The sequence below is a fragment of the Lupinus angustifolius genome, chromosome LG07 (genome assembly GCF_001865875.1).
Source record: "Lupinus angustifolius cultivar Tanjil chromosome LG07, LupAngTanjil_v1.0, whole genome shotgun sequence".
Taxonomy (NCBI): domain Eukaryota; kingdom Viridiplantae; phylum Streptophyta; class Magnoliopsida; order Fabales; family Fabaceae; genus Lupinus; species Lupinus angustifolius.
Window position 1 is genome coordinate 3,690,326 of NC_032015.1, and position 24,063 is coordinate 3,714,388.

The window sequence follows — 24,063 nt, forward strand, 5'->3', positions numbered from 1 at the left end:
CATCGCCGCACCACGATGTCCTAACTATCCTCCTCCTTCGACGCCCTCAAGTCCGCTTCTGCAAAGAAAACCCCCTCACTCCAAGAAACGAAAATTCCCGATTTCTCTTCTCCGCCCGAAACCTAAACCTTAGAAAATGCTGAGAAGCCACAAGACTCCAAGAAATCGGAAGAATCTTGATTACGGATATATTGTGCATTCTTTTGAGGACTTTGATTTATGCCACGCTTGAGGTTTTGATTTTTGTTGTTTATCTTTCTGCCAATAGGTGTGTGCATATTTTTGGTGATGAGAAATGAAGGGTTGGAAATGGGAATTGGGTTAGCCGGACAAAATAAATCTGAAAAATAGGAATATAATATAACATCTATGTCTTTCAATTGTTTTTTGCATTGCCTCAACACTGAGTTTAATCTTCTTGCACTCAATCTCTACTTTTTTTTTGCTTTAATACATTCAAACCGCATAACATAACTAAAAATACTCACTCAACCCGAACAAAAGAGAAATAAAAGCTAAACACAATGCTAAAGTCCTAATTATATCATAAAATACAAGTTAAATGCAATGCAAATATAATATAATTTTACACTTAGCAGCAAGACCCGATTTCTTACTTGCACTAAATAATGCAAATTTATGAAATGGTGTGCTAACGCTGCTTTAAATGCGTGGCATAACTTCAGATTTGGCCTAATAAATGTAGTTGCATTAACCCAAGTTGACCATTAAAATCAAATTAACAGGTTAGTTATTATGAGGATAAGTTAGGTCTAGGCTTTGTTTAATTGTCTTAGAAATAAAGAGAAGGAACAAGGGAGAAAGACAAATGGAAAATGTAATATTTGATGTACTGAGTACAAGATTGAGGTAATCTCTGCCAATGTGATTTACTAAAGTGCTGCAGCTAAGAAGTTTTAAGAAGGGGTCAGAACATATGCTTCTTCTTTTCCTTCTCATTTTTGGTTTGGCAAATAATCCATTGTGTTACGAGGAGCATGAATCTATTATTGATGACACTAAGAAAGAGCGTTGCGTTTTCCATGGTTGTGAATTAAATCTGCGATGAACTCTCCATGCCTAAATGGCTATATCTACAGCAGACTTTAGAACTTTGTCGTTATTACAAAGTTGTATGCATGCTTACTTATAAAATGGATTTGAGAGTGACACAGTTCACTTTCTTTACTGTCATTGGCGCTGAAAGCCATTTTTTTCGTTTTTTATTTCTTTCTAAATTTTGCTTATATTTCTTTGGTTTATGTGGACATGTATGAAGTACTTGGATGCAGCTTTGATTTATAAAGATGTAGGACAGATTGGCTCAAATGTTTCGGAAGTAGAGTAATGCAAGAAACCATAATATATGGTAAGTTCCATAATATCATTGGTTCTGCCCATTGTACTCTATTAAGGATTTCTGACCACACTCCATGATAATCATAACAAAGAAAAAGTACTTTAAAAAAAGTACCTTACCTCTGCTTGAGCGGGTAGTTAGGTGAAGCTGGCTGAGTGGGTTAATTTAATGCTTGTAGACAATTTACATCAGAAGCTTGAGAATTCCTTTGTTGGCAAAGAAAAAATGTCCAAAATTCCTGTCGTTATTTTTTCTGTTTTCTTTATAATAATAACATTGTGGTGTCAATGATATACGATTACTTCCAATTAGAGCATGTTTCAACACCCACGAAAAGGGAAAATGCTTAAATATTAAGACTTTTAAAAACAGTCGAAGCTAAATCATTAACCATCCAGAAAGTTGCCTTATACCCAAAGGAAAGAACGATGTAAAATAATTTTTTTCTTAATTTAGCCACAATGTTGAATGGAAAAATATTGACTAAATACTGTTCAGACACGTACAACAAAAAGAAATAGTAAAAGCATCTCCACGGTCATCATTCTTCCCTATAATCTGGGTTCTCCTTCAAAATTACAAAACCTTCAAGAATGGGTGAGATGGGAATATACCTGTAGAAAAACAACTGTCAGTACCAGAAAGACATGAGCCAATTAAGAAATTGTAAGGCAATGGGATATTACTTTTCCGTTGCTAGCTCTGCCCTATCTCCAGCAGCCAGGAGGACAGGGGTGGAGTGGGTCTGGAAACCGGTGATTGTTTTAGGACGACCTGCCTGTCCAACAACATCTACTGCTTGACCAACACGAACAGGCACTGATAAAGGCTTTAAGTTCTCATCCACCGTCAGCAACATCCTCGGCTATTACATGAAAAAGTTAACCACTGATATTGGCCTTAAGAAATGAATTTTGGAAGGAAAGATAGGGAAGTAGGAGAAAGAGTAGATCAATGTACAGAGGAAATGAGACTCTAACGAACCTGCATTGCCAAAACGATGAAGTATAGTACATAGTGGTATTTTCCCAAGATGATTGCCTTCATATCAAGGCATGCATGCAACACGGTAATTAGTCCAGCAAGGGCTGTCCTGTAAACAATGAAAAGGAACAGCAGTAAGTAGAAATTACTACAGTAAAGCTGTACTTGTCATTTTAAAGTCACCAACTATACATGGTTTAATATGGAGAAGGGTTCACTTACGGCGATAGTAGGAGGCGATCAGAATGATATGGATTAAGCGTCAATAAACCCTTTCCTAAATGTACAAGACCTTGGGCAATTCGGACCTGTAGATATATGAAGAAACTTGATGACCATAGAAACGCTGGTAAGTTGAAAAATAAGGACAAATTAGACAAACATGTCATACACAAAATAGAAGACTGGTATCCTTGTAGTAATAGCTTGAAAGATTGCGAAGCATGCCAGCAATTCGGGCATTGTTAGTCCCAGCTCCTATTAGACCCAAGGAGATAACAGCTGCCTGTAGCATACAATTATTATATCAGCTATGAAAATAGCAAGCAAGATGCAGATCAAAATGATTAAAGTAGGCTCTAACATATTACCATTGCAACTTCGGAATCAGTATCATGGCTAAGCCTGCTTAAGGTATCCATAACATTGACCTGGCACGAGGGTTGACAAAAGTTGAAAAGAAAATTACATCTTGAGCCACAAATAAATTGGATGTTTAACTTGGTAACTTGATCATCTTTTCTGGGCATATTAAACACTAAAGTAGGAAGGAATTAATATTACCTTTGGATTTGATATACAAAGTAAACCAAGTGCCAGAGGAACTGCTCGGCGAATATTCTGCTCTCCATACTGTAGAAGATGTTCTAATGATCGAATTGCCATTTCAACACCTAATTCTTCAGCCATTGCAACCATAGCAATTCCAAGCACGGCAGGACCCTGGTGAGTTTCACCTTTCTCAAGATGTTGTGAACAGTGACCCAAAAGATTTTGAACCTACATGGAAGAGGTGTCAGCAGTTATAAACATAAAAGCTGCAGCAAAGATTGATTCATTAAATTTTTTTATAACGAATCAATCATAAGATTGTACCTTGAGAACATTCCCAGTTCCTGCATAGGCACATGATAGTAGGGTCATGTCACAGTACTTCCTAATTTTTTCATTGAAAGTCTTTGAAACTTCGGCAGTTGCCTCCACACTTTCCTGTTGTCACAAAGCACAATTTGAAGAATTAATATGCCAGCAATTCTGAACAAACCTAATTGCAAAACCCCTCCTCAAAATCAATTGATTTTTAGAAATAAAGGAATAAGATTTAAGAGGTGACAGGGAAATAATAACCTATCACTCAAACCAAAAGACAAAAAGAAGAGACAACTAACACTGTCAAACATATAATACCTGCTTCCCAAGATATAGAAGACCTAGACCAAGAGGCAAAAGTCGTGTGAGGGGCTCTCCCAACTCTGATTCACTCCGGTCCATTAGAGCAAAGATAATTGCTTGAGCAACTTCCTCATTGCAAGAACCCACATAGATCAAACCCAATGAAATTGCAGTGAAAGCAATCACATTAAGTGAAGCTTTGGCATCATTCAGTATGGGTGCCAATTTGTCACGTAACTGAAACAAGCAAAACATAAATGAAGACTTCTAACATTCGCGAATAGAAAGCCAAATGTATCTTGACAGTATTATTGGAACAAGATTCCAAAAAACTACAAGGAAAAAACAGCTCACCTGCTCATTCTGGGAACCTGCATATGCAATTCCCAATCCCATAATTGCACCAATCCTGATTGAACTGTCTTCTTTTTCTGTATAGTCACCTAGAAGTGCCATTGCCTGAAAAGGAAACCAAAATGATCTAACATAGAAACCAGAAAGATATTTCATACCGAGCAAAGGGAAGAATATAAGCAACTCACCGGATCACAGTCATTCTTGATACCACAATTGACAATTCCAACTCCCAATAAAGCACCAGCAATGACATGGTTATCATTACTATGGAAGTACTTGTCAATTTGTGCAAGACCAGAATCAACATCCCAGAGTAAAATCATACCCTGTTATAATACAAACATAATATAAGTAATGTAAGTGAAATTTCTATAGTCCATAAATAGGAAAATTGATGATTAAATGGGAAAAATACATACAAGACTAGCTGCAGCGCTAGTTTTTCCATGTTCCTTGTTTTTGAAAAGCCAGTTTCCAGAAGAACCACTGTTAGAAGAGTCTGATGGGACCGTCATTAACTTATCCTGCAACAATAACAGAAAAAGAGGGGGACAGTAAAAGAAACAGAAGAATCAGTAATCCAAAAGCATAACAAACACAAACATGTACCATTTTGAATTATGAAGTACACTTTACCTGACCAAAGCCAGCATTTACAAATGCATTAACAAAAGTAGCAGCAAGGTTCTGTCTAGCTGAATCAACACTTGCACCAGCACTAGCCCGGCCATCAAGCAAGTGTGCCTACGGAAAAACAAGCATAGTAAAGGATAAGGTTGAGAGCAAATAAAAGACAGCACTCAAGACAAAAAGCAGAACAACTAGAAGGGAAAAAGCTGACATATGGACCATTAACAAAATCACATTACATTTTTAGCCTACAGAGACTCCTTCAGCAGGTTGGATGAGATTGACTCAATACTCAATAGTAATGTCATTGCTGTCATTTCAGAGTAATGGATTAAAAAAAGGAGTCTTTTTCAGAGTACAAGAAGAATCACAAGATACAGCTACTGGATTAACAGGGCTTCTCAACAAACAATTAGAGACTGAATATTTGAACTATAAGTCACAAAAGGAACAGCAATAACATCAAGAAACAACAAAACCAGGAATATTGCAATTTAAATAAAAGACCATGTCACATCAATCACAACAAACTCAACAAAAAGCATAACTTCTTCATGTTATTAATCTAGGCTATCTTGTAGCAAGGCATGGAATTTGACCAAAGGAACCCAACACATCATATACAGTTGTTCCACAATCCATTTATAAATTGTCAACAAAATTTCATTTCTAAATTGCAAAATAGTGTTAGAAGTTCATTATCAATTTTGGAGCAATGCACTTAAAGTAAATATAGTAAGGCAATTATGAACAAAGGCATTTATTTCAACAACGGGAGTAACAAATCAGAATCAACTGTTCCACATATAATTATCAATAAAGATTCCAAGAAAGCAACCCTAAAGCAAGCAGCATAACTAATATATGCACACTGAAAAACCATTATTCACTCACATGTCCTTTTATAAAATTAAACGATAACCTAGTTAAATAAATACTAAATGCAAGGATTAGATGAAGAAACTCTACAAGCACTGGGATCATCCAACATTTATCAAGGCAGGAGTAAAAATATCATCAAAATCACACCTTGTATATATCCTCTGGGGACTTTGGCTCCATAACTTCAATATCACGGGCAAGGGTTAGATACCCTTCACTTAACTTAGAATTGTTTATGATTTCCTGCAATAATTCTCTGTCCTCGTCATCTGCAACCATCTCCTCATCAAGCTCAAAAGTGATTTTCTGCATGTAAACAATAATTAACACAACAAATATCAGTCAGAAAAATCAGAAAGAAAGAATGACAAAATATATCTTATAGTGCCATATTCCTCCGGTTGTTTCCCTCTAGCATTGTAATTTATCAACATTGTTCTCAACAAGCTAAAAAGAGTAAGCACTTAGCTTTATTGATGAATAACTTATGTGTGAAACACCTCCAATCAACACTGTTTTATTAATGACAGGGAATGACTCCATATTTTCTTTTGACAGATGTAAATTACCATCATTTACTAACAGAATAAATGAGAATCAACCAGAGTACGATCGACAAAATCAAAATAGCAAGCAATGAAATTTCAGCAAAGATAAATTCACAAAATCCAGGACTTACATGACGTCCAAGCATGTAACAAAATTGTTTCTTTCGCTGCAGATCATCACAAGAGGTAAACACCTGCCTCACATACTGTCAACAACACTGAAATTTATTAGTTTTACGCAACAAAAGCAAATAAGGAACAAAGGATAGAAATCATTTCTTATAGGGCAACAGGCCTGAAACTATTTAACTGCAAGTACAAGATTAATAACATTTGTGATTGAAAATTTTATTTATGAATAATCCTTATTGAACACAATTTAGACAGAAAAGACTTGAAAGAAAGAAAGAATTCCAGTAACACACCTGCATATTATCCAGGAACAATGCAATTTGGAGTGCATTTGGATATTCCTCAAATTTTAGATAAATCAAATATGCTATGTCCAAGACTAACATATCATCTGGTCCAGGAAGGTATCTGAAAAAAATATAAATAAATAATTTGAAGCGCTGCAAAACACACACGCAGAGATTACTATAAACAACAAACGAAATGAAAAAATCCAAAATAAAATCATGTGATTTATATTGCAAAGTTCTGCTTAAAAACAAAAATAGCTTGTTCCTACAGAAACCTTTAAACTAACCCCACACATGACACACAGCAAGTCAACTCCATCCAATAAACATGTGCATTCTGAAATACATCTATAAAAATTTTGCCAAACCAAACTAAGGAGCTTCAGAGCCCCAGATATAACTGTATAGCATATTGTTCCAATTAATCATGCCAAAATATGGTTAGAGGTCCAACTACAGGTCAAGAAAACTACAGTTTTCATTACTAAAGCATTTAGGCACTTCATTGCTTAAAGAGTTCAGGAATAACCTAGGACATTGCTTAATTAAATAATTAAACTATAATGACTCAGAAATATATAATAGTGATACCAAAGAAGTATTAAAAAATATATGACATTGAAAAACAAACAAAAAATCATTAAACCACAGCAGATACTGAAGTAAATATGTGATGTTAAACTATCTTTATCTTTCTCTCTAACTGTTTTGAATTTAACTGAAATCTCTTAAACCCTGCATAAAATAAGGTCTATCTGCATTTACCTAGCAGAACTGGTGAGATATATGCAGGTTCTTCTAAAATTTGTCTTGTCAACGTGTTCAACCAACATGTCAAGATCTTCAACCTAACATTAAACATTGATCACATGAAAAAACTCATCTCGCAAGCTGAAGTAGTGAATACACAAATTAAAACATAATCTGGCATATTACCTCCATCAAAAGATCAACTGCTTCAGGTTCTGCATTATGCTGCAACGTGATTGAAATTTGAAACCAGCCAATAAATGATAGCCTTCCTCTAACATATTAAATTCCATCCTTACAATTTCTTGATCCAAAAGAATGTCATATACTTACCTTCATATGAAAAGCAACTATCTGTTGCACGAGTTCCATGAGTTCATCTATGGGGGATTCATCAGTCTGTCCGAGGACCAAAATATTAAAGAAGCAATGTTTAGATTAAGCAGGAAATTGAAAACAATCTGAAATTGGCGAAGTAAACTAAATTAGTAATAGTTAATACCACTCAACGCAAATTTAAATAAAAAACTCCACTTGATATCTAAACTGCAATACCATATTACACACTGATCTTCTGTGGTACATAGTATTATTGTTAATTATTATTATTGGTTGATACTGGAAACACACTCCTCGCTTACGAGGATAAGGATGCGTATACCTACAAGAGGTGCACAACCTTACTTTTTTATATAAGAAAATAAGTGAGTCATTTACAGAAGGAAAAGAAATTCTCACATGCACAAAAAGGAACACCTAAACTACTCTAAAGGGACATACAATCAAGCTCTATGCATATCAACCATAGTGACACCGCTAAAAAGCCCATGGGTTTTACACCAAAGCGAAGCCAAGAAGGAAACTCCAACCTAGATGTAATCCAGAGGCCAAAAAAAGACTCAATGAAAAATAAATTGTTCCATTCCAATCAAATGCACCAGAGGACTGCGCAAATAAAAGACTGCCATAGAATTTTGCCATTTTACGAGAGCCAAAGCCTATGAACATGGTGAGTAGAAAAGAATGCAAGTCCAAAGAACAAACCCAAGACTCCTGGAAGACCAAATAGATTAAGTTACACAATACTAGTTTCTAAAAATGGCAAGAAAAGATAAAATAACCCTACACATAGCATGATAGTTCGTAATAGTATCGCACAAACCGTACAATTTGATGCAGAATCCATGGCCAGTGATGCAGATCACAAGGTGAATCGTTTTGGTGCCTGAATTGTGTGATGTATCATTCGTGAATCATGCGATTCAGAGCTCGCGCTGGAGCTGCAGAGCTCATGGGTCGCACTGCGTTCTGGGTTGGGTCAATGTGATTTATGTTTTAATACCCTAATATTTCCAGTTTTTTAAAACTGATATCAGATGTGCTGTTTTGCAGTTTTAGGGGCCCAAACCTAGCTTTTGTGACTTCAATGAAGCTCAATTAAACATGGACTGAAAAACAGAAAATAAAAATAGTAAATCTGTGAAAAATTGCTACTTCACTACAAGTACAATCTATCCCCGTGCTATTTGAGAGAATCTGGACTCTCACTCTCCCAGTTTCCTACCAAATTCCTCAGTGGCTAATTTCTATATGTTGTCCTATTTATATCTGTCTAACTGTTCTCAGCAGTAAGTTAATCCGTTACATTCAGTTACAATCCCCTGTGAGCCTGACCTACCTGCTTGAGTCACTTCCCTCTCTTAAAAACCATCATACACCTATCACAGTGTCTCTATTATATCTTCGTCGCATTATCATATGCATGTAGATTATCAATTACTTCAGTTATTTTGCTATTATGACTTATGGATTATGACATGTATGACCCTTAAGACTTGAATTTGTGTTATGGCTTATGTTAAGAATTATTTTATTGATCATGAATATTACGATTCATGATTCGGAAAATAGGCTTAACGGTTCATGTACGATTCACGATACTAACTAGCTTGGCACATAGTGAATAAACTTGAGAAGGTAATTCATGCATGCCCGGCCTAATGATTCATGATACTAACTACCATGACACATAGCAAATGAACTTGAGAAGGTAATTCATGCATGCTCATTAGATCGAGTCAGTATAATAAAAGTAATTTTAAAAGGTAAAAAATATCAATGGAAGTAGCCAGACACCCAACCTGTCGTTTTGCATACTCTTGTGCAATTTCTCCAGCAAGATTCCTGACAAAAATACAAAACATAACAAGAATAAGATTAGTGTTAACTCATTTCCAGCCAGAATTCAATCATCCATCCCACCAATGTATTTTTACTACAACAGCAGTTTAACTTTATGTCCAAAGAAACAAAATTCTCACCTCACGTACTCATGGCCCCACGAACCGATATCACCTGCTGAGCCCAATAATCTGTATTTAAGGCTTTCCTGGCAAAGTCAATATAACAACACAGTAGTCAAATGGACACCGTTTTGGTAAGGGAATAAAGTAGTCTCAATGAATCCGCACCATCAAGGGCATGAACCCTTGAACGCAAGCAACCATCACAAAAGATTATATGACTTGAATTTCTAAAACAGAAAAATTACCCGTTCTCCCTCAGCAGACATCGTAAGGGCCAATACTGATAATATGTCGGCTAAGTACTTCTGCATTGAGAAAAAACAAATCAATCAAGTAGAAAAATACAATATTATCATCTAATATAATGGCGTCATCAAACCACACAAATAACAACACCTTCAAATCAGACTCTGCCATAGTCTCGTAATATGCCTTCAGAGTTCCATAATGGGGACGAAGAAACTTCAGAGGCTTAGGAACTGATGTCATGGAGCTTGTTGAAGTTCGAATTTCTTGTCTACAATACAACCACACATTGTAATGTCAATCCACAGTCTAAAAATGGGGAGTCAATTTTCCAGTTCTAATCAAATTGTGCTCACTTCATCATTCATAATGACTAAATGGATTGAACGCCCAATTATGATCTCACACCGAATAAGAATCTAGTCGTATTCCTCAAAGCAATCGTCTAACTATGAAGTATATGATACCTTAAACCATATTTATACTAATAAAACAAACTAACCAACTAATGGCCTAATAATTAGTAACTATTTACAAGTAATACTACTTCAATACAATTCTTATATCAATATACTGAATCTTCAATATAAAACTAGGTTTACCTCATGCTCTCAAGGGCAACCTTCTGCAATCCGGGGTCAGAATCCTGAACCCTCTCCACATACAACTCAAGCTGCTGCTTCAATGCCAAATCCTCATCAGACTGCACAAATTACCAGAAAAAAAGGATAAGCAGACAATTTTTTTCTATCTATACAGTTAAATAGAAATTCGAACCCTAGGAAATGAGTAAGAAAAAACTGAATTCAAACCTACGGTTTATGACTCACCAGATCATCGCTCTCGGCCTTCTTCTTCTTGCCGGCGTCGTCTTTGGTAGTTCCGCTTGAACTGGCTCCAGCACCGGCGGTGCGATTAGGATCGGGCGCCATTGTAGTAGTGGAAGTGGCAAAAGCGAAAAAGGGAATTGAATTAGAATAGAGAAGAATAATTAAAATGTTCGAGTGGTGGAATGAGAAAACGGAAAAGGAAAGTGTTTTACAGTAAAAACTGCTCAAGCTCGATTTCAATGTTTTTAAGCATGTAGCAGAAGGGAAGAAGGTAGCTTTCTTGTTGAAGGGGATTTCTTTTGTTTTATGGGTCTTGGCCCAATTGTGATCTTTGGGCCCATGGAACATACTGGATTTGTGAGATGTGTGTTGAAGTAAAACATAGGAAAATGCCAATTCTGGTTGGTACAAATTTGCACCTTGGATAAGTTATTGTTTCTATAAAATGATTTCTGACGTGGAGTATTCGGCAAAAAAAAAATTGAAAATTTTGTTGTAAATATTTCTATGGTTGACCCCAAACTTGAATAAAAATGAATGAAATAACCTATGGAAATAAAAGTTATGAAAATTAGTCTTTTTTTAGAGTTGAAATTGGGAATGTTTGGAAGTGTTTATTTAATTTTATGAGATAAGTTATGGAAATGAAATTTATGAAAATAGTTAATGAAAAGTTCATAATAAATTTGGTCCTTCAAATATCACATTGCCATCAACTTAGTCATCTAATGAAATTCTTCATCAGAAGGTGATCTTTTCTCTCTTCCTGATTTAGATTTGGCTTCCTTTTGCTAACTTATTGGTTTAATGTGTATATTCATTATAAAATTGGATGCGTTTGTTGGAATGGAAGCTAATTTTAATGTTCAAGTTCTATCAGTTTTTAATCATGTGCTAAAAAATTGTAGATTTATTTTACTTAGTAAGATTGTTAAATTTAAAATGATTTGTTGGTTTCTGTTGAATAAATCGGAAACGAATTATCTCAAGCATCAAAAAGTTAAGTTTTGTAAAAATGAATGATAATAATGTAAAGAATTATTATACTTATATATATATATACTAAAATTTTACAAGCTAAGATTCTAGTATTAAAATACACAATGTCATTAAAAAAATAAAGAAGAAGATGGAACAGAACTAGTTGCGGGAGAGAGGGAAGCCAATGCCATGTCTTTGGGTAGGGAATACAATAAATAGAAAACTACACACCAAGCCAATCCCAATAGGCAATGCTGGCAGAAGATCCTTGGCTTCCTCTGAAGGGTTTGGAACAAAACAACTCACTACACTTTTATCAAATAATGCAAGAGCAACAAAAACCAATATAGACATAAATGCATGAACTAAATCAATGAACTTTAACCTATATTTTGCTGCCTCATCACTAGAAATCCTCACTGATGAATCCATAACCCATAGCCCATTCAATGAAGCAATCCCATATCTAACTTTTCCTCTTTCATCCCTAAAGCTGTCTGTGAAGGAAAGAAGAAAACAAGAGAGGCTGCAAAAGGTTAAGAGTGCCATAGTCATGGTTTTGCTTGTTATAGTGTGGCATTTGCCTTGGTGAGTGAATGCAGGTGATAGAATCTGGAATACTAGAACTGTTCCTGTTGGAAGAAGGTTGGATAAAAGTGCTGTGCCTTTGAATGCTTTTCTCATGGTCTTTTGTGCTGGTGTTTTGGGTGGTTTTTGAGGTGAAGGTGCGTTTTCCAAAAGGGGTTCTTGTTGTTGTTCAGTATCCACATGACCATCCATGAAAAAATTAATTATTACGAAATAAAAATCTCTAGTTTTTCCTCAATCTTACTTTCAGATTTGGCAGATTGTTCTTAAAACTTCAATGCTATCTGTATGAAATTACAAACATGAAGCTGAAAACCATATATATGCCTAATAGAAAATGTTGGGTTCAGTTTTGTTTTTGGGTGAAGGTTTAATTTAGTTTGTTCTCTATGTACTATTTTTGGATTGTAGGTTAGTTAGCATAACCAATTTTCTTTAAATGTATCAGTGCTTCAGTAACTGATAAGAACCTATAAGTTATTCAGCTATTTATGGCAAGAAATAAGTTACATGCTTAGCAAGGGAGTTAAAACAGGTTACATGATAATAAAAAGGTTATTAGCTTTAATTAGGTGTTTCAGATTTCGTTTCATTATTGCTGTGAGGTTATGCGTTCTGGTAAAAATTAGAATGGGTAATGAGACAAATTAGATGTGGATCAATGGTCCAGGACCATCACAACAATTGATTTTATATAACTTATGTAAATTTTAATTTGTATTTGGCAGGCTAAAGCAGAAAATAACTGCTTAATTTTTCTTTGAACATTTGGAGCACCACGTTTTCTTAAATTAATTAAATTAAAAGTTTACTAATAAAGTATTTTTTAATTAATCAATTGACACGTATACCCAAAAAAAATCCTTTTTAAAAGTATATTGGTAAAATAAATAGTGAGGAAAAGATAATAATTAACGACAAAATCAGTTTAGGTAAGTAAATGAATACAATCATTTAAAACTTAACATAGAAAAAGCGAGCAAGACAAAAGAAAACACTATAGAGAACGCCAGAAGAAAGATACAAAAATGGAATAGGTTCATTAAGCAGATGATAATGACATCATATATAAGGAAGAAATATAAACATTTCTAAGGTATCAATCTCCATTCCTATATGAGCATGTGCCTTAGAGTTCAGAGTCTTATGGCATTTGTTTGGCGGCAATGACACATTAGTTTTGTAGGGTAGGGTAGGCCAATGCTATATATTAATGCTGTTGATTACAGGACATTTTCTTTCATTCTTCAGTTCCGTGTAGGATTTCATTGAACTGTTTCCCATCCTATCAAACACAACCATAAATTTGAGAAGATACTGATATGATATATTAAAAGGTAGGCACCTATATGTGGCTCCCACAATCAAATTAATAATAGATGTATATATTCCGACAAAAAAGTATATTTATTGTCTCTAACCAATCATATTTCCTAAAATAATATAAAATATTAATTTATGTTTTTTATAAAAATAAATTCTAATAGAATAACTCATTTTAATTGTTTTGGTATACTATTAGGGATAGCAATAGGTACAAGTGATACATATCAGTATATAGTCTTATTTATACGAGGACTATTTAAGGGATTTAAATCCATAACATCTATGTTAAAAGAGAACCTTATTCTGCCAATGCTTTAATTTTAAATTAACCAAATAAAAAAAATCAGAAATAATTTAGAAATTCTTCTTTCCTCTAATTTTTCTTTGGTTGGTAGTCCTAATATAAATCGGTGTTTGCTGTGGAATTTAACTTTGCTGTCGTGTACAGTCATGGTAGCTGCTGTAAATTATAATAATATGCATTGCATCATCTGTTGTCTCAAACTTTGTCTTAAACCAATCATATTATATTACGTCAGTTAAAAAAATTAAATAATTATAACTTTATCAGTTTTAATTCATTATAATTGGTCAGAGACATTATTGGGAACGTGGTTAAGGACAGCAGATCCTCATCCCCAACTTATAGGTATTAGTATGATTTTACGATTCCAAATTTCAAGATAACTTTTTGGCAATCAAAGTCGAGTCAAAAAGAAGAGCCAGCCCAACTAACTTTATGAAAAAATAATACATATAATGTTCAATCAAGATCAACCAATAATTATCATGGTTGGAAATTTATCAGCATGATTTAACCACTGCCACCCAATTCAATATTATCTGCCCCTAGTGCAACACTGCTTCAAATTTCAACGGTATCCACTACTGTATGCAGTGGAATATTTTATCAAATTGAAGAATTGCTTTATCTTTAATGTTTATTCATGTAGGATAAAGTTTTACATAAGTTTGTCTTTAACTATACTTGAGTAAAGGTGTATTTACTGATCATATATATTAACATTGTGTTTGGTTTAGAAAAGAAAAGTCAAGGAAGAAAAGTTGAGGAAAGAAAAGTTGAGAGAAGAAAATGGGTAGAAAATGTGATGATTTTGTAGTTGTTTGGTATGATAGAAAATAGAAAGAAAGTGAAGAGAAAATAATATAATTATTATTAATATTGATGTTTTTTTTGTACTATGAAAGAGATGATATCGTAAAGTATATCACAAATAATGTCTTAAACTAATGAAAACATGCAATGTGAATTAAAAAATTAAATATTTCTTATTTTTTTCAGTTTTTATTTATCGTTATTGGGTTGGAACATGGTTCAAGATATACTTTGAGACAATCAATTCTGGTACAATTTTTTCTACATGTTTTCCTCTCAATAATGGAGAGAAAACATAATACACGGTGCCCACCAATTTTTTTCTTTCCCTCCTTCTTTTTTCAATGCAACCAAACAATGGAAAAAACTCTTTTCTTTTCTCTTTCATTCCTCTCCTTTTCACCCCAACCAAACATACCAAGTGTATGTAGTTTCAGCTCACTAAATCAGGTAAGAGTATCTACATCATTATGTCATTTAAAAACAAATTCAATCTGAATGTCTTCTTCTCATTCATGCATCAAAATTAAAGCTTTTTAGGTGGCTCAGATTCCCACATCTAAATTATACTCTTGTTGAAAACTTATAACCCAGCTTCAAGATTGATATTAAATAAAAGTTGCTTTGTTAGGTAGCAATAGTTGATTGGGGAAAATGTTATAAGTCCCAAGCTTATAAATATATAAGTTATCTTTACTAGCTTATCAAATACAAATTCATAAGTCTGTAATCTATTCTAGTAAGATTATTTATTAAACACCAACAAGTAACTTATTTTTAGTCAAATAAATTAATTGACTAACTTATAAGTTACTTCATAATTTCACCAAATACTCTAGATCTTTGCCTCTTTGAACCTAACGCACCACTGCACCAGTAACTTATTTTAATATGAGTGTCTATCATACACCAACATACAACTTACTTTTAGTTAAATAAATCAATTGATTAACTTATAAGTGACTTGAATCACTTGATTAATCAAACACTCTTTCATTTGTTGTATCTTTTGTTATATTGTGAGAACCAATTACCTTCTTTTTAAAATCTTTAGTGATTTTGTGTACGGGATGAGGATATTGAGAAGTAAGGGTGTTCCTTAGGTGAATTGGGTTGGTAATCCCCCTATAACTTAATCCCCAATTAGCTTACCAGCTCAAGATTGTGTTAGGTTAAATTTGTGTGTGTTTAACATTTTTTTCCAAAAAATTCTTCTATGCTAAAGTTAACATGTTAAACTTGTGGGGGTGCCTCTGGTATGTTAACATACACAAAACTAAAAACTTTATATGAAGAAACAGTTCTACCCTTCTAGGTGATAGGAAAACAAGAAAAAAGATTATTATTTTTGTATTAGCAAAATAATCTTCTCACATTTTTGGAAATAAATTAATCTTTTTCAGGATGCATGATTGTCCTCCACAACAAGGTTCGGGATGTATGATTTCCCTCACAACAAGGGTTACTCCCATTAATCTTCTCACTTGACATTACACTATTAGATTAATGCCTTATAGATAAAAAGATTAACTTTAAGACATTGTTCAAAGAAGAAACTTTGAAGAAGTTATTGGTAATCACGAGGAAAAATTGTCAATAGTTCTAAAATGAGGTATAATTATATGCGTAAAGTAGTTTATAATTTAGGGATTTATAAAATATTAACTTTAAGACTTAATTAGATCATTCAAACAAGAAACTTTGAAAAAAAAATTGGCAATCATGAGGAAAAATTGGTATTAAAATGGAAGGTATAATTATATCGGAAAATTGGTGATCATAAGTCAAAAGCTACCATGACAATTATTATTTAAGGATTTAAAATATAAAAAGTTGTATTAAAAAGTGATGTATATCTTAGAATTTTTAAAATGTTATGCTTTTTAAAAAACACAATTCATCTTTCTTTATTTATCAAACAATAATCTTATAACACTTGTTAATGACATCTGGACTTTTATTGATACTTTCATGTGAAACATGTTAAATTATATTCATTTTTTATTTATTTAACCCCAAATAAATTTCACCTAATATTTATGGAAAACCGATTTTTTTTGTTTACTTTGATTTTTAAAGTCTGTCATCAAATATGATATAACAAATGTGCTCCCTAATATATGGTTACAATGGATACCTTCACTAATGATACCCCCAATAATATGTACTGGGTTGGGTGTATGTTTATATTTTTGGAGGCACATATAACTAAAACATGAGATTTTGAGACTATCTATTAGATGGGTCTAGGTCAAGATAATGAGATACTCAAAGCCATAGATAAGTGAATTCATTATTCATTTCTAAATATATATATATATTAACATAATTATAATATAATGTTAATATAAGTGTAATGCTATATTATTAATCGAAAATTGTATATAATATTAATTGTGATTCTTATAAGGTTAAATAGTTATGCCATGTTGTTAAGTAGGTATGTTATGTTGTTAATTCATATTGTGATATGATGTTATGTTATTAATTCATATGTGTAATATGATGTTATGTTATTAATTTATATGTGTGATATGATATTATGTTATTAGTTTATATGTGATGTAATGTTATCTTCATTAAACAATCCTTACTAAATAAAATTTTCATCATAATGTTGAAGTAGTAACTTTGTTTTATTTGTTCCAGTAAAATGAATTATGTTTAATAAACAATTTAATTTATATTTTATAATTTTTTTATTTTTTATTGACTAAATGAAATATAAAACTATATGAAACAAACACACTTTTGTAAATTATTTACAATTATTTTTAATGTTCTCTAATTTCTTAGGTACCTGCGAATTTGCCAAGTACATAGGATACATAAGAATCCACACAGATTTGAAGTGAGTTTGGGTCAAAAAACGAAATAATATGATAAGTTCGGGTAATGCCACTAGCCCACTAGCCAGACCTTGCACTATCTGGACTTGTATAAAAGTTTACACACTTATTAATCCTTTCCTAAAACACACATTAAAAGTTTAGAGCAAAGTACACTCATATATCATAAATTTTAGCGAAATTACATAAATCACCCTTAAGTTTTTATACCTATATTAATTTTTATACTTTCATTACACTGATCACCTTTACTTGAGAAATAAGTATAATATTTTAAACAAAAAATATGATAAATGCAATTAAGTTAAATAAAACATGTTATATTGTGGAGAAAATGTTCAAATAATATACAAATCAAATCATCTTTATTATTTTTGGTTACAACATCTCTTTACAATTATCGATACATTTTGTAACAAAAAATAATAAATATACATTGATTTGTATATTATTTGGATTTTTTCTCCACACAATATATCATGTTTTTTTAATTTAATTATATTTATCACATTTTTTGTTTAAAAGATTATACTTATTTTTCATGCCGTGGTACTTAATGTAATAAAAGTATAAAATTAGGGGTTTGTATAGGTGTAGAAAAGTGAAAGATAATATTGTTAGCACTGGTTGACAATATCTAAAAAAGGAGTGATTTGGCAAATAATTTCCCACCTGATACTTGAAAGCTATAACAAGCTGTCTTTCCACATTCAAAGTATCACACCAGTTAAGAAACTTCTCCCAATCACTTTCTGAAGAATGGGGAATCAATCATTTGTTATTTCTAACTACTTTCTTTCTCGTCCAAGTTGACCATCCACACATTCATTAGACTATCACACTACCACTGTTGTGTGGCTCCTTTTTCTTTCTTTTTTCCGGTGACTACTGTTACTACTTGTTTTCCTCTGTCCCATAGTATTTCAATTTCACTATCATTTTTAGTGCTACTAGCATATGAATTTCCTCGTGTTTAATTTTGATTGTTTCTTGAAAAATAATTATTTAGAAAAAAATAATAGTAAGATCTTTTTTAGCAATTTGTGTCAACCAATTTCGGGATACTTGGGATTCTTGGTGCCCATTTCTATTTTATTGGTTTATGATATTTTGATCACAAGCTTTGTTTTTTTTTCCTTCAAGAAAATTGAAATGGATTAAGAGTTCTACTTGACTATGATTTTTTTTACATTGATCCAAATCTAGTTTGTGCTGGATTGGTGGAAGAAGATGGTACGGTTGAGAGTTTGGAGAAGGAGAATAGGTTACACATTTTGGATATTTGGTATTTGTATTGCGAAATGGCAATGGAAAAGGCATGGAGTAGTGATGACCGATTGGGGTGGTGCGATGGAAACTCTTCCTCTACAATGACGGTGGAGGTTTTGGGGCCAGATGATGGCCGGTGCTCGAAAAATGGACTATGTAGGATAAGGGTAAAAACAACAGATAAAACTATCCATTTCAAAATTTTAGTTCTGAAATCTCTAGAGTATAGAGGAAAATTTAAGTGGAAATTAAGAGATAAGGGTAACTTTAATGGAAATGGTATATGATATCCACGATTTAAGGGATATTGTGGACTCAGAATATGAGTTTTGGGGAGTGCTTTCCATGCATGAATTCTACTTTATTTTTAAAAAGTTGTGTTTTTTAAACATGATTTTCATTGTAAATTAATAATAAATTTACTCTCTAGTCTAGTGGTTATTGCTTTGCATCTAGGTGTTGAACCCTTACCTCTAGTTTATCATGGAAAATAATAACTATTAGATTAGAGAATAATATTGTTATTAATTTACAATGGAAATTATTTTTAAGGAATACGACTTTAGCAAATAATAAAGTAGAACACGTGCTTGAGAAATACGACTTCCTCTAGAACTTGCATTTTTTAATCCACAACTTTCCATAAATTATGGATAACATACACGATTTCAATTAAAGTTATACTAATCGTGTAATTTCCAAAAAAGTTATACTAAACGTGTGATAATATAGTTAAATTATAAATTTTCAAATAGTATACACTATAGTTATAGTTGACCATTTTAAAGAGATCCCCATGGCTTATATATTTTCATTATCTTGAATTAAATAAATTAAAAGATGAGAAAAACATATATATAGATTAATAATGTAATATATTTTTATATTGTAATTATATCATTCATCATTCACTTTTAATCATAATTGACTTTTAAATAAAAATAACATAAATCAATATTGAATAATATATTAACTATATATAAATTTTTATACTATACGTATATAGATATTACACTTTCATTAAATGATTTCCTATTATGAAAGTCATTATATGGAAATGAATGTGTCCCCTACTTATCCTTTTGGAATTTGAGGGAGAATTTTTTTGTAAATCTTCCATACACTGCATAATATGAAAATTTATAAACATTTATATTAGTTTTATTTAAAAATAAAGGAGGATTAAAAATAGCATTTCTCGTTCCAAGCTCCCATAATTAAAGTGGTTGTACCTTGTAACAGGAAAGTGTGTCTGTGTCAAAAAGAGACACAGTAGGACCCATCCATCTTCATCCACCTTTCCTCTTCTTCAAAAACAAACACAAACCCAGCAACAACAACAATCTTCACAATTCACAATGCTCCTCTTCCTTCTCTTCTTCCTCTCCTTCCTCTCCCCTCTCCACCTCTCCCTCTCTCTAACCCAAGACGGCCTCTCCCTCTTAGAAGCCAAGATCCACCTCTCCGACCCTTCCAACTCCCTCTCCTCCTGGAACTCCTCCGACCAAACCCCTTGCAACTGGTACGGCGTCACATGCCACAACACCACCGTCACCGCCGTCAACCTCAACTCCCTCTCCCTCTCCGGCCCCTTCCCCATCTCCCTCTGCCGTATCCCTTCCCTCACTTCTCTCTCCCTCTCCAACAACTTCATCAACTCCTCCCTCCCCTCCCTCACCTTCCCCAACTGCCGCACCCTCCGCCACCTCAACCTTTCCCAAAATACCCTTATCGGCCGAATCCCACACTCTCTCTCTCGAATCTCTTCACTCCAACACCTTGACCTCTCATTCAACAATCTCTCAGGCCCTATCCCCTCTTCCATCGCCACCTTACCAAAACTCGAATCACTCATTCTTGTTAATAACTTCCTCACTGGACCCATTCCTGATTTTCTTGGTAACATTTCATCACTGAAACTTCTTCACCTTGCTTATAACCCCTTCACACCGAGTCACTTGCCGAGTCAACTCGCTAACTTGACCAAACTCGAGAGTCTTTGGTGCACGAGCTGCAATCTCGTGGGTCCGATTCCACATTCACTTGGTGCACTCGTTAACCTTAAGAACCTTGATCTAGCGGAGAACAGCCTTACTGGTACTATTCCTGAATCGTTCTCTGGGTTGAAGAGTGTGACTCAGATTGAGCTGTATTCTAACTCGCTCTCCGGCGAGTTGCCGCTCGGGTTAGCGAACTTGACTCAGTTAGAAAGTTTCGATGCTTCGATGAACGGGTTGACTGGGACAATTCCTGAAGGGTTGTGTAGATTGAAACTTGCTTCACTGAATTTGTTTAGCAACAAGCTCGAAGGGTCGTTGCCGGAGGTAATAGTGAGTTCGACTAAACTCTACGAGCTCAAACTGTTCAACAATAACCTTGTTGGGGAGTTGCCGAGTAATTTGGGAAGAAATTCGCCCTTGAATGATATTGATGTTTCGTATAATAACTTTTCAGGCAAGATTCCGGCAAGTTTGTGCAATGGGGGACAGCTTGAGGAGCTGATTTTGATTTACAATTCATTCTCCGGGGAAATTCCGGAGAGTTTGGGAAATTGCAAGAGCTTAAGGAGGGTTAGGCTTAGGAATAATAAACTCACTGGAATAGTTCCTGATGGTTTTTGGGGTCTGCCTCATATGTATTTGCTTGAGGTTATCGAAAATTCTCTATCTGGGCATGTTTCTAATTCAATCTCTGGTGCGAAAAACTTGTCATCGTTGTTAATTTCAAAGAACCAGTTTAATGGGTCGATTCCTGATGGAATTGGGTATTTGGGTAAACTTTTGGAGTTTGATGGCAGCTATAATAAATTTTCCGGCCGGCTTCCGGATAGTATGGTGAGGTTGAGCCAGTTGGATAATCTTGATCTTAGTCACAATGAATTTTCTGGAGAAATTCCGGGTGGAATTGTTCGTCATTGGAATCAGCTCAATGATCTTAATTTGGCATATAATAGGTTTAATGGTAAAATTCCAATTGAGTTAGGAAGCTTGCACGTGCTTAATTATCTTGATCTGTCAAGTAATTACTTTTCTGGTGAAATCCCAAAGCAGCTGCAAAATTTGAAGCTGAATGTGTTGAATTTGTCAAACAATCAGCTTTCTGGGGACATTCCTCCCCTTTTTGCCAATGAGAATTATAGGATGAGTTTTGAAGGAAATCCTGGTCTCTGTGGTGATTTACCTGGGCTTTGTCCAAGCTCTGGCGAGAGTAAGAAACAGAAGTATGCTTGGATTTTCAGTTCCATATTTGTGCTTGCTGGGGTTTTGTTTGTAGTTGGGGTCGGCTGGTTTTGCCTGAAATATAGGAACATGAAGAAGTTGAAGAAGGGGATTAACATTTCAAAGTGGAGGTCGTTTCACAAGCTGGGTTTTAGCGAGCTTGAGATTGTGAAATTGCTGAGTGAAGACAATGTTATAGGGAGTGGAGCATCAGGAAAGGTATACAAGGTAGTACTGAGCAATGGTGAGGTGGTGGCAGTGAAGAAATTGTGGGGGACAACTAATAATTTCAATGGAGTTGTTAGTTCTGAAAAAGATGATTTTGAGGCTGAAGTTGAAACACTAGGAAAGATTAGGCACAAGAATATTGTGAGGTTGTGGTGTTGCAACAACAGTGGTGATAGCAAGCTCCTTGTTTATGAGTATATGCCAAATGGGAGCTTGGGTGATATGTTGAAGAGTAGCAAGAAAAGCTTGCTTGATTGGCCTATTAGGTGTAAAATTGCTATTGATGCTGCTGAGGGGCTTGCTTATTTGCATCACGATTGTGCTCCTCCCATTGTTCACAGGGACGTAAAATCTAATAATATATTGCTGGATGGAGAATTTGGTGCAAAAGTTGCAGACTTTGGAGTTGCCAAAGTTGTTGGAGGAGTTGGCCCTGGGGCAGAATCCATGTCTGTGGTTGCAGGATCTTATGGTTACATTGCACCAGGTTTGTGAACTTGAGTTTGAGATTGACTTCTATTTTTTTACCTTATATTAAATTCTTAGTTTTATTTTTGGGTCCTGTTTTCTGCTCTTATTATTTATTAATATCATGCTATATTAAATAACCATCATATACTATATTAATTCGTAGATAAAAAGGAAATTGACTGTATTTGCCTAACTATTTTAACATTACAGTTTAATTTAGATGTATTTTTATAATGTTGTGCAGAATATGCATATACTCTTCGGGTGAACGAAAAGAGTGATATTTACAGCTTCGGCGTGGTGATTTTAGAATTGGTAACCGGAAAACCCCCCACTGATCCAGAGTATGGGGAAAGTAATCTGGTAAAATGGGCTTCTTCCACATTAGAACAGAAAGGACTGAACTATGTGATTGATCCTACTTTGGATTCCAAATACACTGAAGTAATCAGCAAGGTGCTTAGTGTGGGGCTTATTTGTACAAGTTCTCTTCCTATAACTCGCCCTACAATGAGAAGGGTGGTGAAAATGCTTCAGGAAGCAACAACAGTACCCAAATCCACTAGTGTTAAGGATGAAACACTCTCCCCTTATTACTATGAAGAGGCCCATGTTCATCAAGGAAGTGTGGCTTGAGCATTCTTCTTAAAAAATTACAGGCACCTTCAAAATTTTATGTTACAGTATTTGCATGTGATAAGGGTGAGATTTTTTAGACCAGCCAATATCATTATAGTGTAGGAACAACACCGATTTAGTTTATAGTGCTTGCTCTTTGAAATGAAACTGCAATTGTAAGAGGTGATAGCTGAATATCGGTATAAAATATTCCTAATTAATTACTGGATGCTTATATAGTTAAAATAAAATGAAATTCGCCTTATTTAATATTAGAGAATGAGTTAAAAAAGAAAAGATTATTTCTTCAGAGCTTCCCGTATACTTGGACAAAGAAAAGTTAACAATTAAAAGTCATCGCATCAATTCTTTTATTCATGCTCTTCTTTATTCATTATCAGTATAATTTAAGATACAAGAAAAAATGGTACACATCTATTTATATCAAACTTTGTTCCACATAAACTTTTGCATACATTCACAGATGCTGCGATTTTTGTAAGCTTGAAATGATGTTTCTCTAGGATAGTACATCTATATATAATTAGATGTATGTGATACGGATAAATTAATTACTTGGGTAACAATAACATCTGTGTACAGCCAAGGCAAAGGGACCTATTGAAACAATGATATTTCATCACCATGATACATAACTGCAGCAATGGATCCCAAAATTTGCCCTCACATA

At 34.0% G+C, this 24,063-nt stretch overlaps 3 protein-coding genes across 3 annotated transcripts; 1 reads left to right on the forward strand and 2 right to left on the reverse strand.

Moving 5' to 3' along the window:
• Nucleotides 1,696–10,966, reverse strand: LOC109351844 (26S proteasome non-ATPase regulatory subunit 2 homolog A). Its single transcript, XM_019593495.1, has 25 exons — nt 10,708–10,966; nt 10,480–10,580; nt 10,028–10,148; nt 9,877–9,936; nt 9,647–9,714; nt 9,467–9,509; nt 7,659–7,724; nt 7,512–7,550; nt 7,341–7,423; nt 6,579–6,693; nt 6,285–6,359; nt 5,753–5,911; nt 4,730–4,837; nt 4,513–4,617; nt 4,279–4,419; nt 4,091–4,195; nt 3,752–3,973; nt 3,440–3,553; nt 3,128–3,343; nt 2,935–2,994; nt 2,736–2,849; nt 2,567–2,652; nt 2,345–2,453; nt 2,047–2,225; nt 1,696–1,974 (listed from the first exon to the last, which is right to left on the reverse strand). The coding sequence occupies exons 1-25, from the start codon at nt 10,807–10,809 to the stop codon at nt 1,902–1,904; spliced, it is 2,664 nt and encodes an 887-aa protein (XP_019449040.1). The 5' UTR covers nt 10,810–10,966; the 3' UTR covers nt 1,696–1,901.
• On the reverse strand, nt 11,848–12,794 carry LOC109353063. Its single transcript, XM_019595248.1, has one exon. The coding sequence runs from the start codon at nt 12,466–12,468 to the stop codon at nt 11,848–11,850; it is 621 nt and encodes a 206-aa protein (XP_019450793.1). The 5' UTR covers nt 12,469–12,794.
• Nucleotides 20,074–23,554, forward strand: LOC109351845 (receptor-like protein kinase HSL1). The gene is made up of 2 exons (XM_019593496.1): nt 20,074–22,770; nt 22,999–23,554. Exons 1-2 carry the CDS (start codon nt 20,196–20,198, stop codon nt 23,388–23,390), a joined length of 2,967 nt encoding a protein of 988 aa, XP_019449041.1. The 5' UTR covers nt 20,074–20,195; the 3' UTR covers nt 23,391–23,554.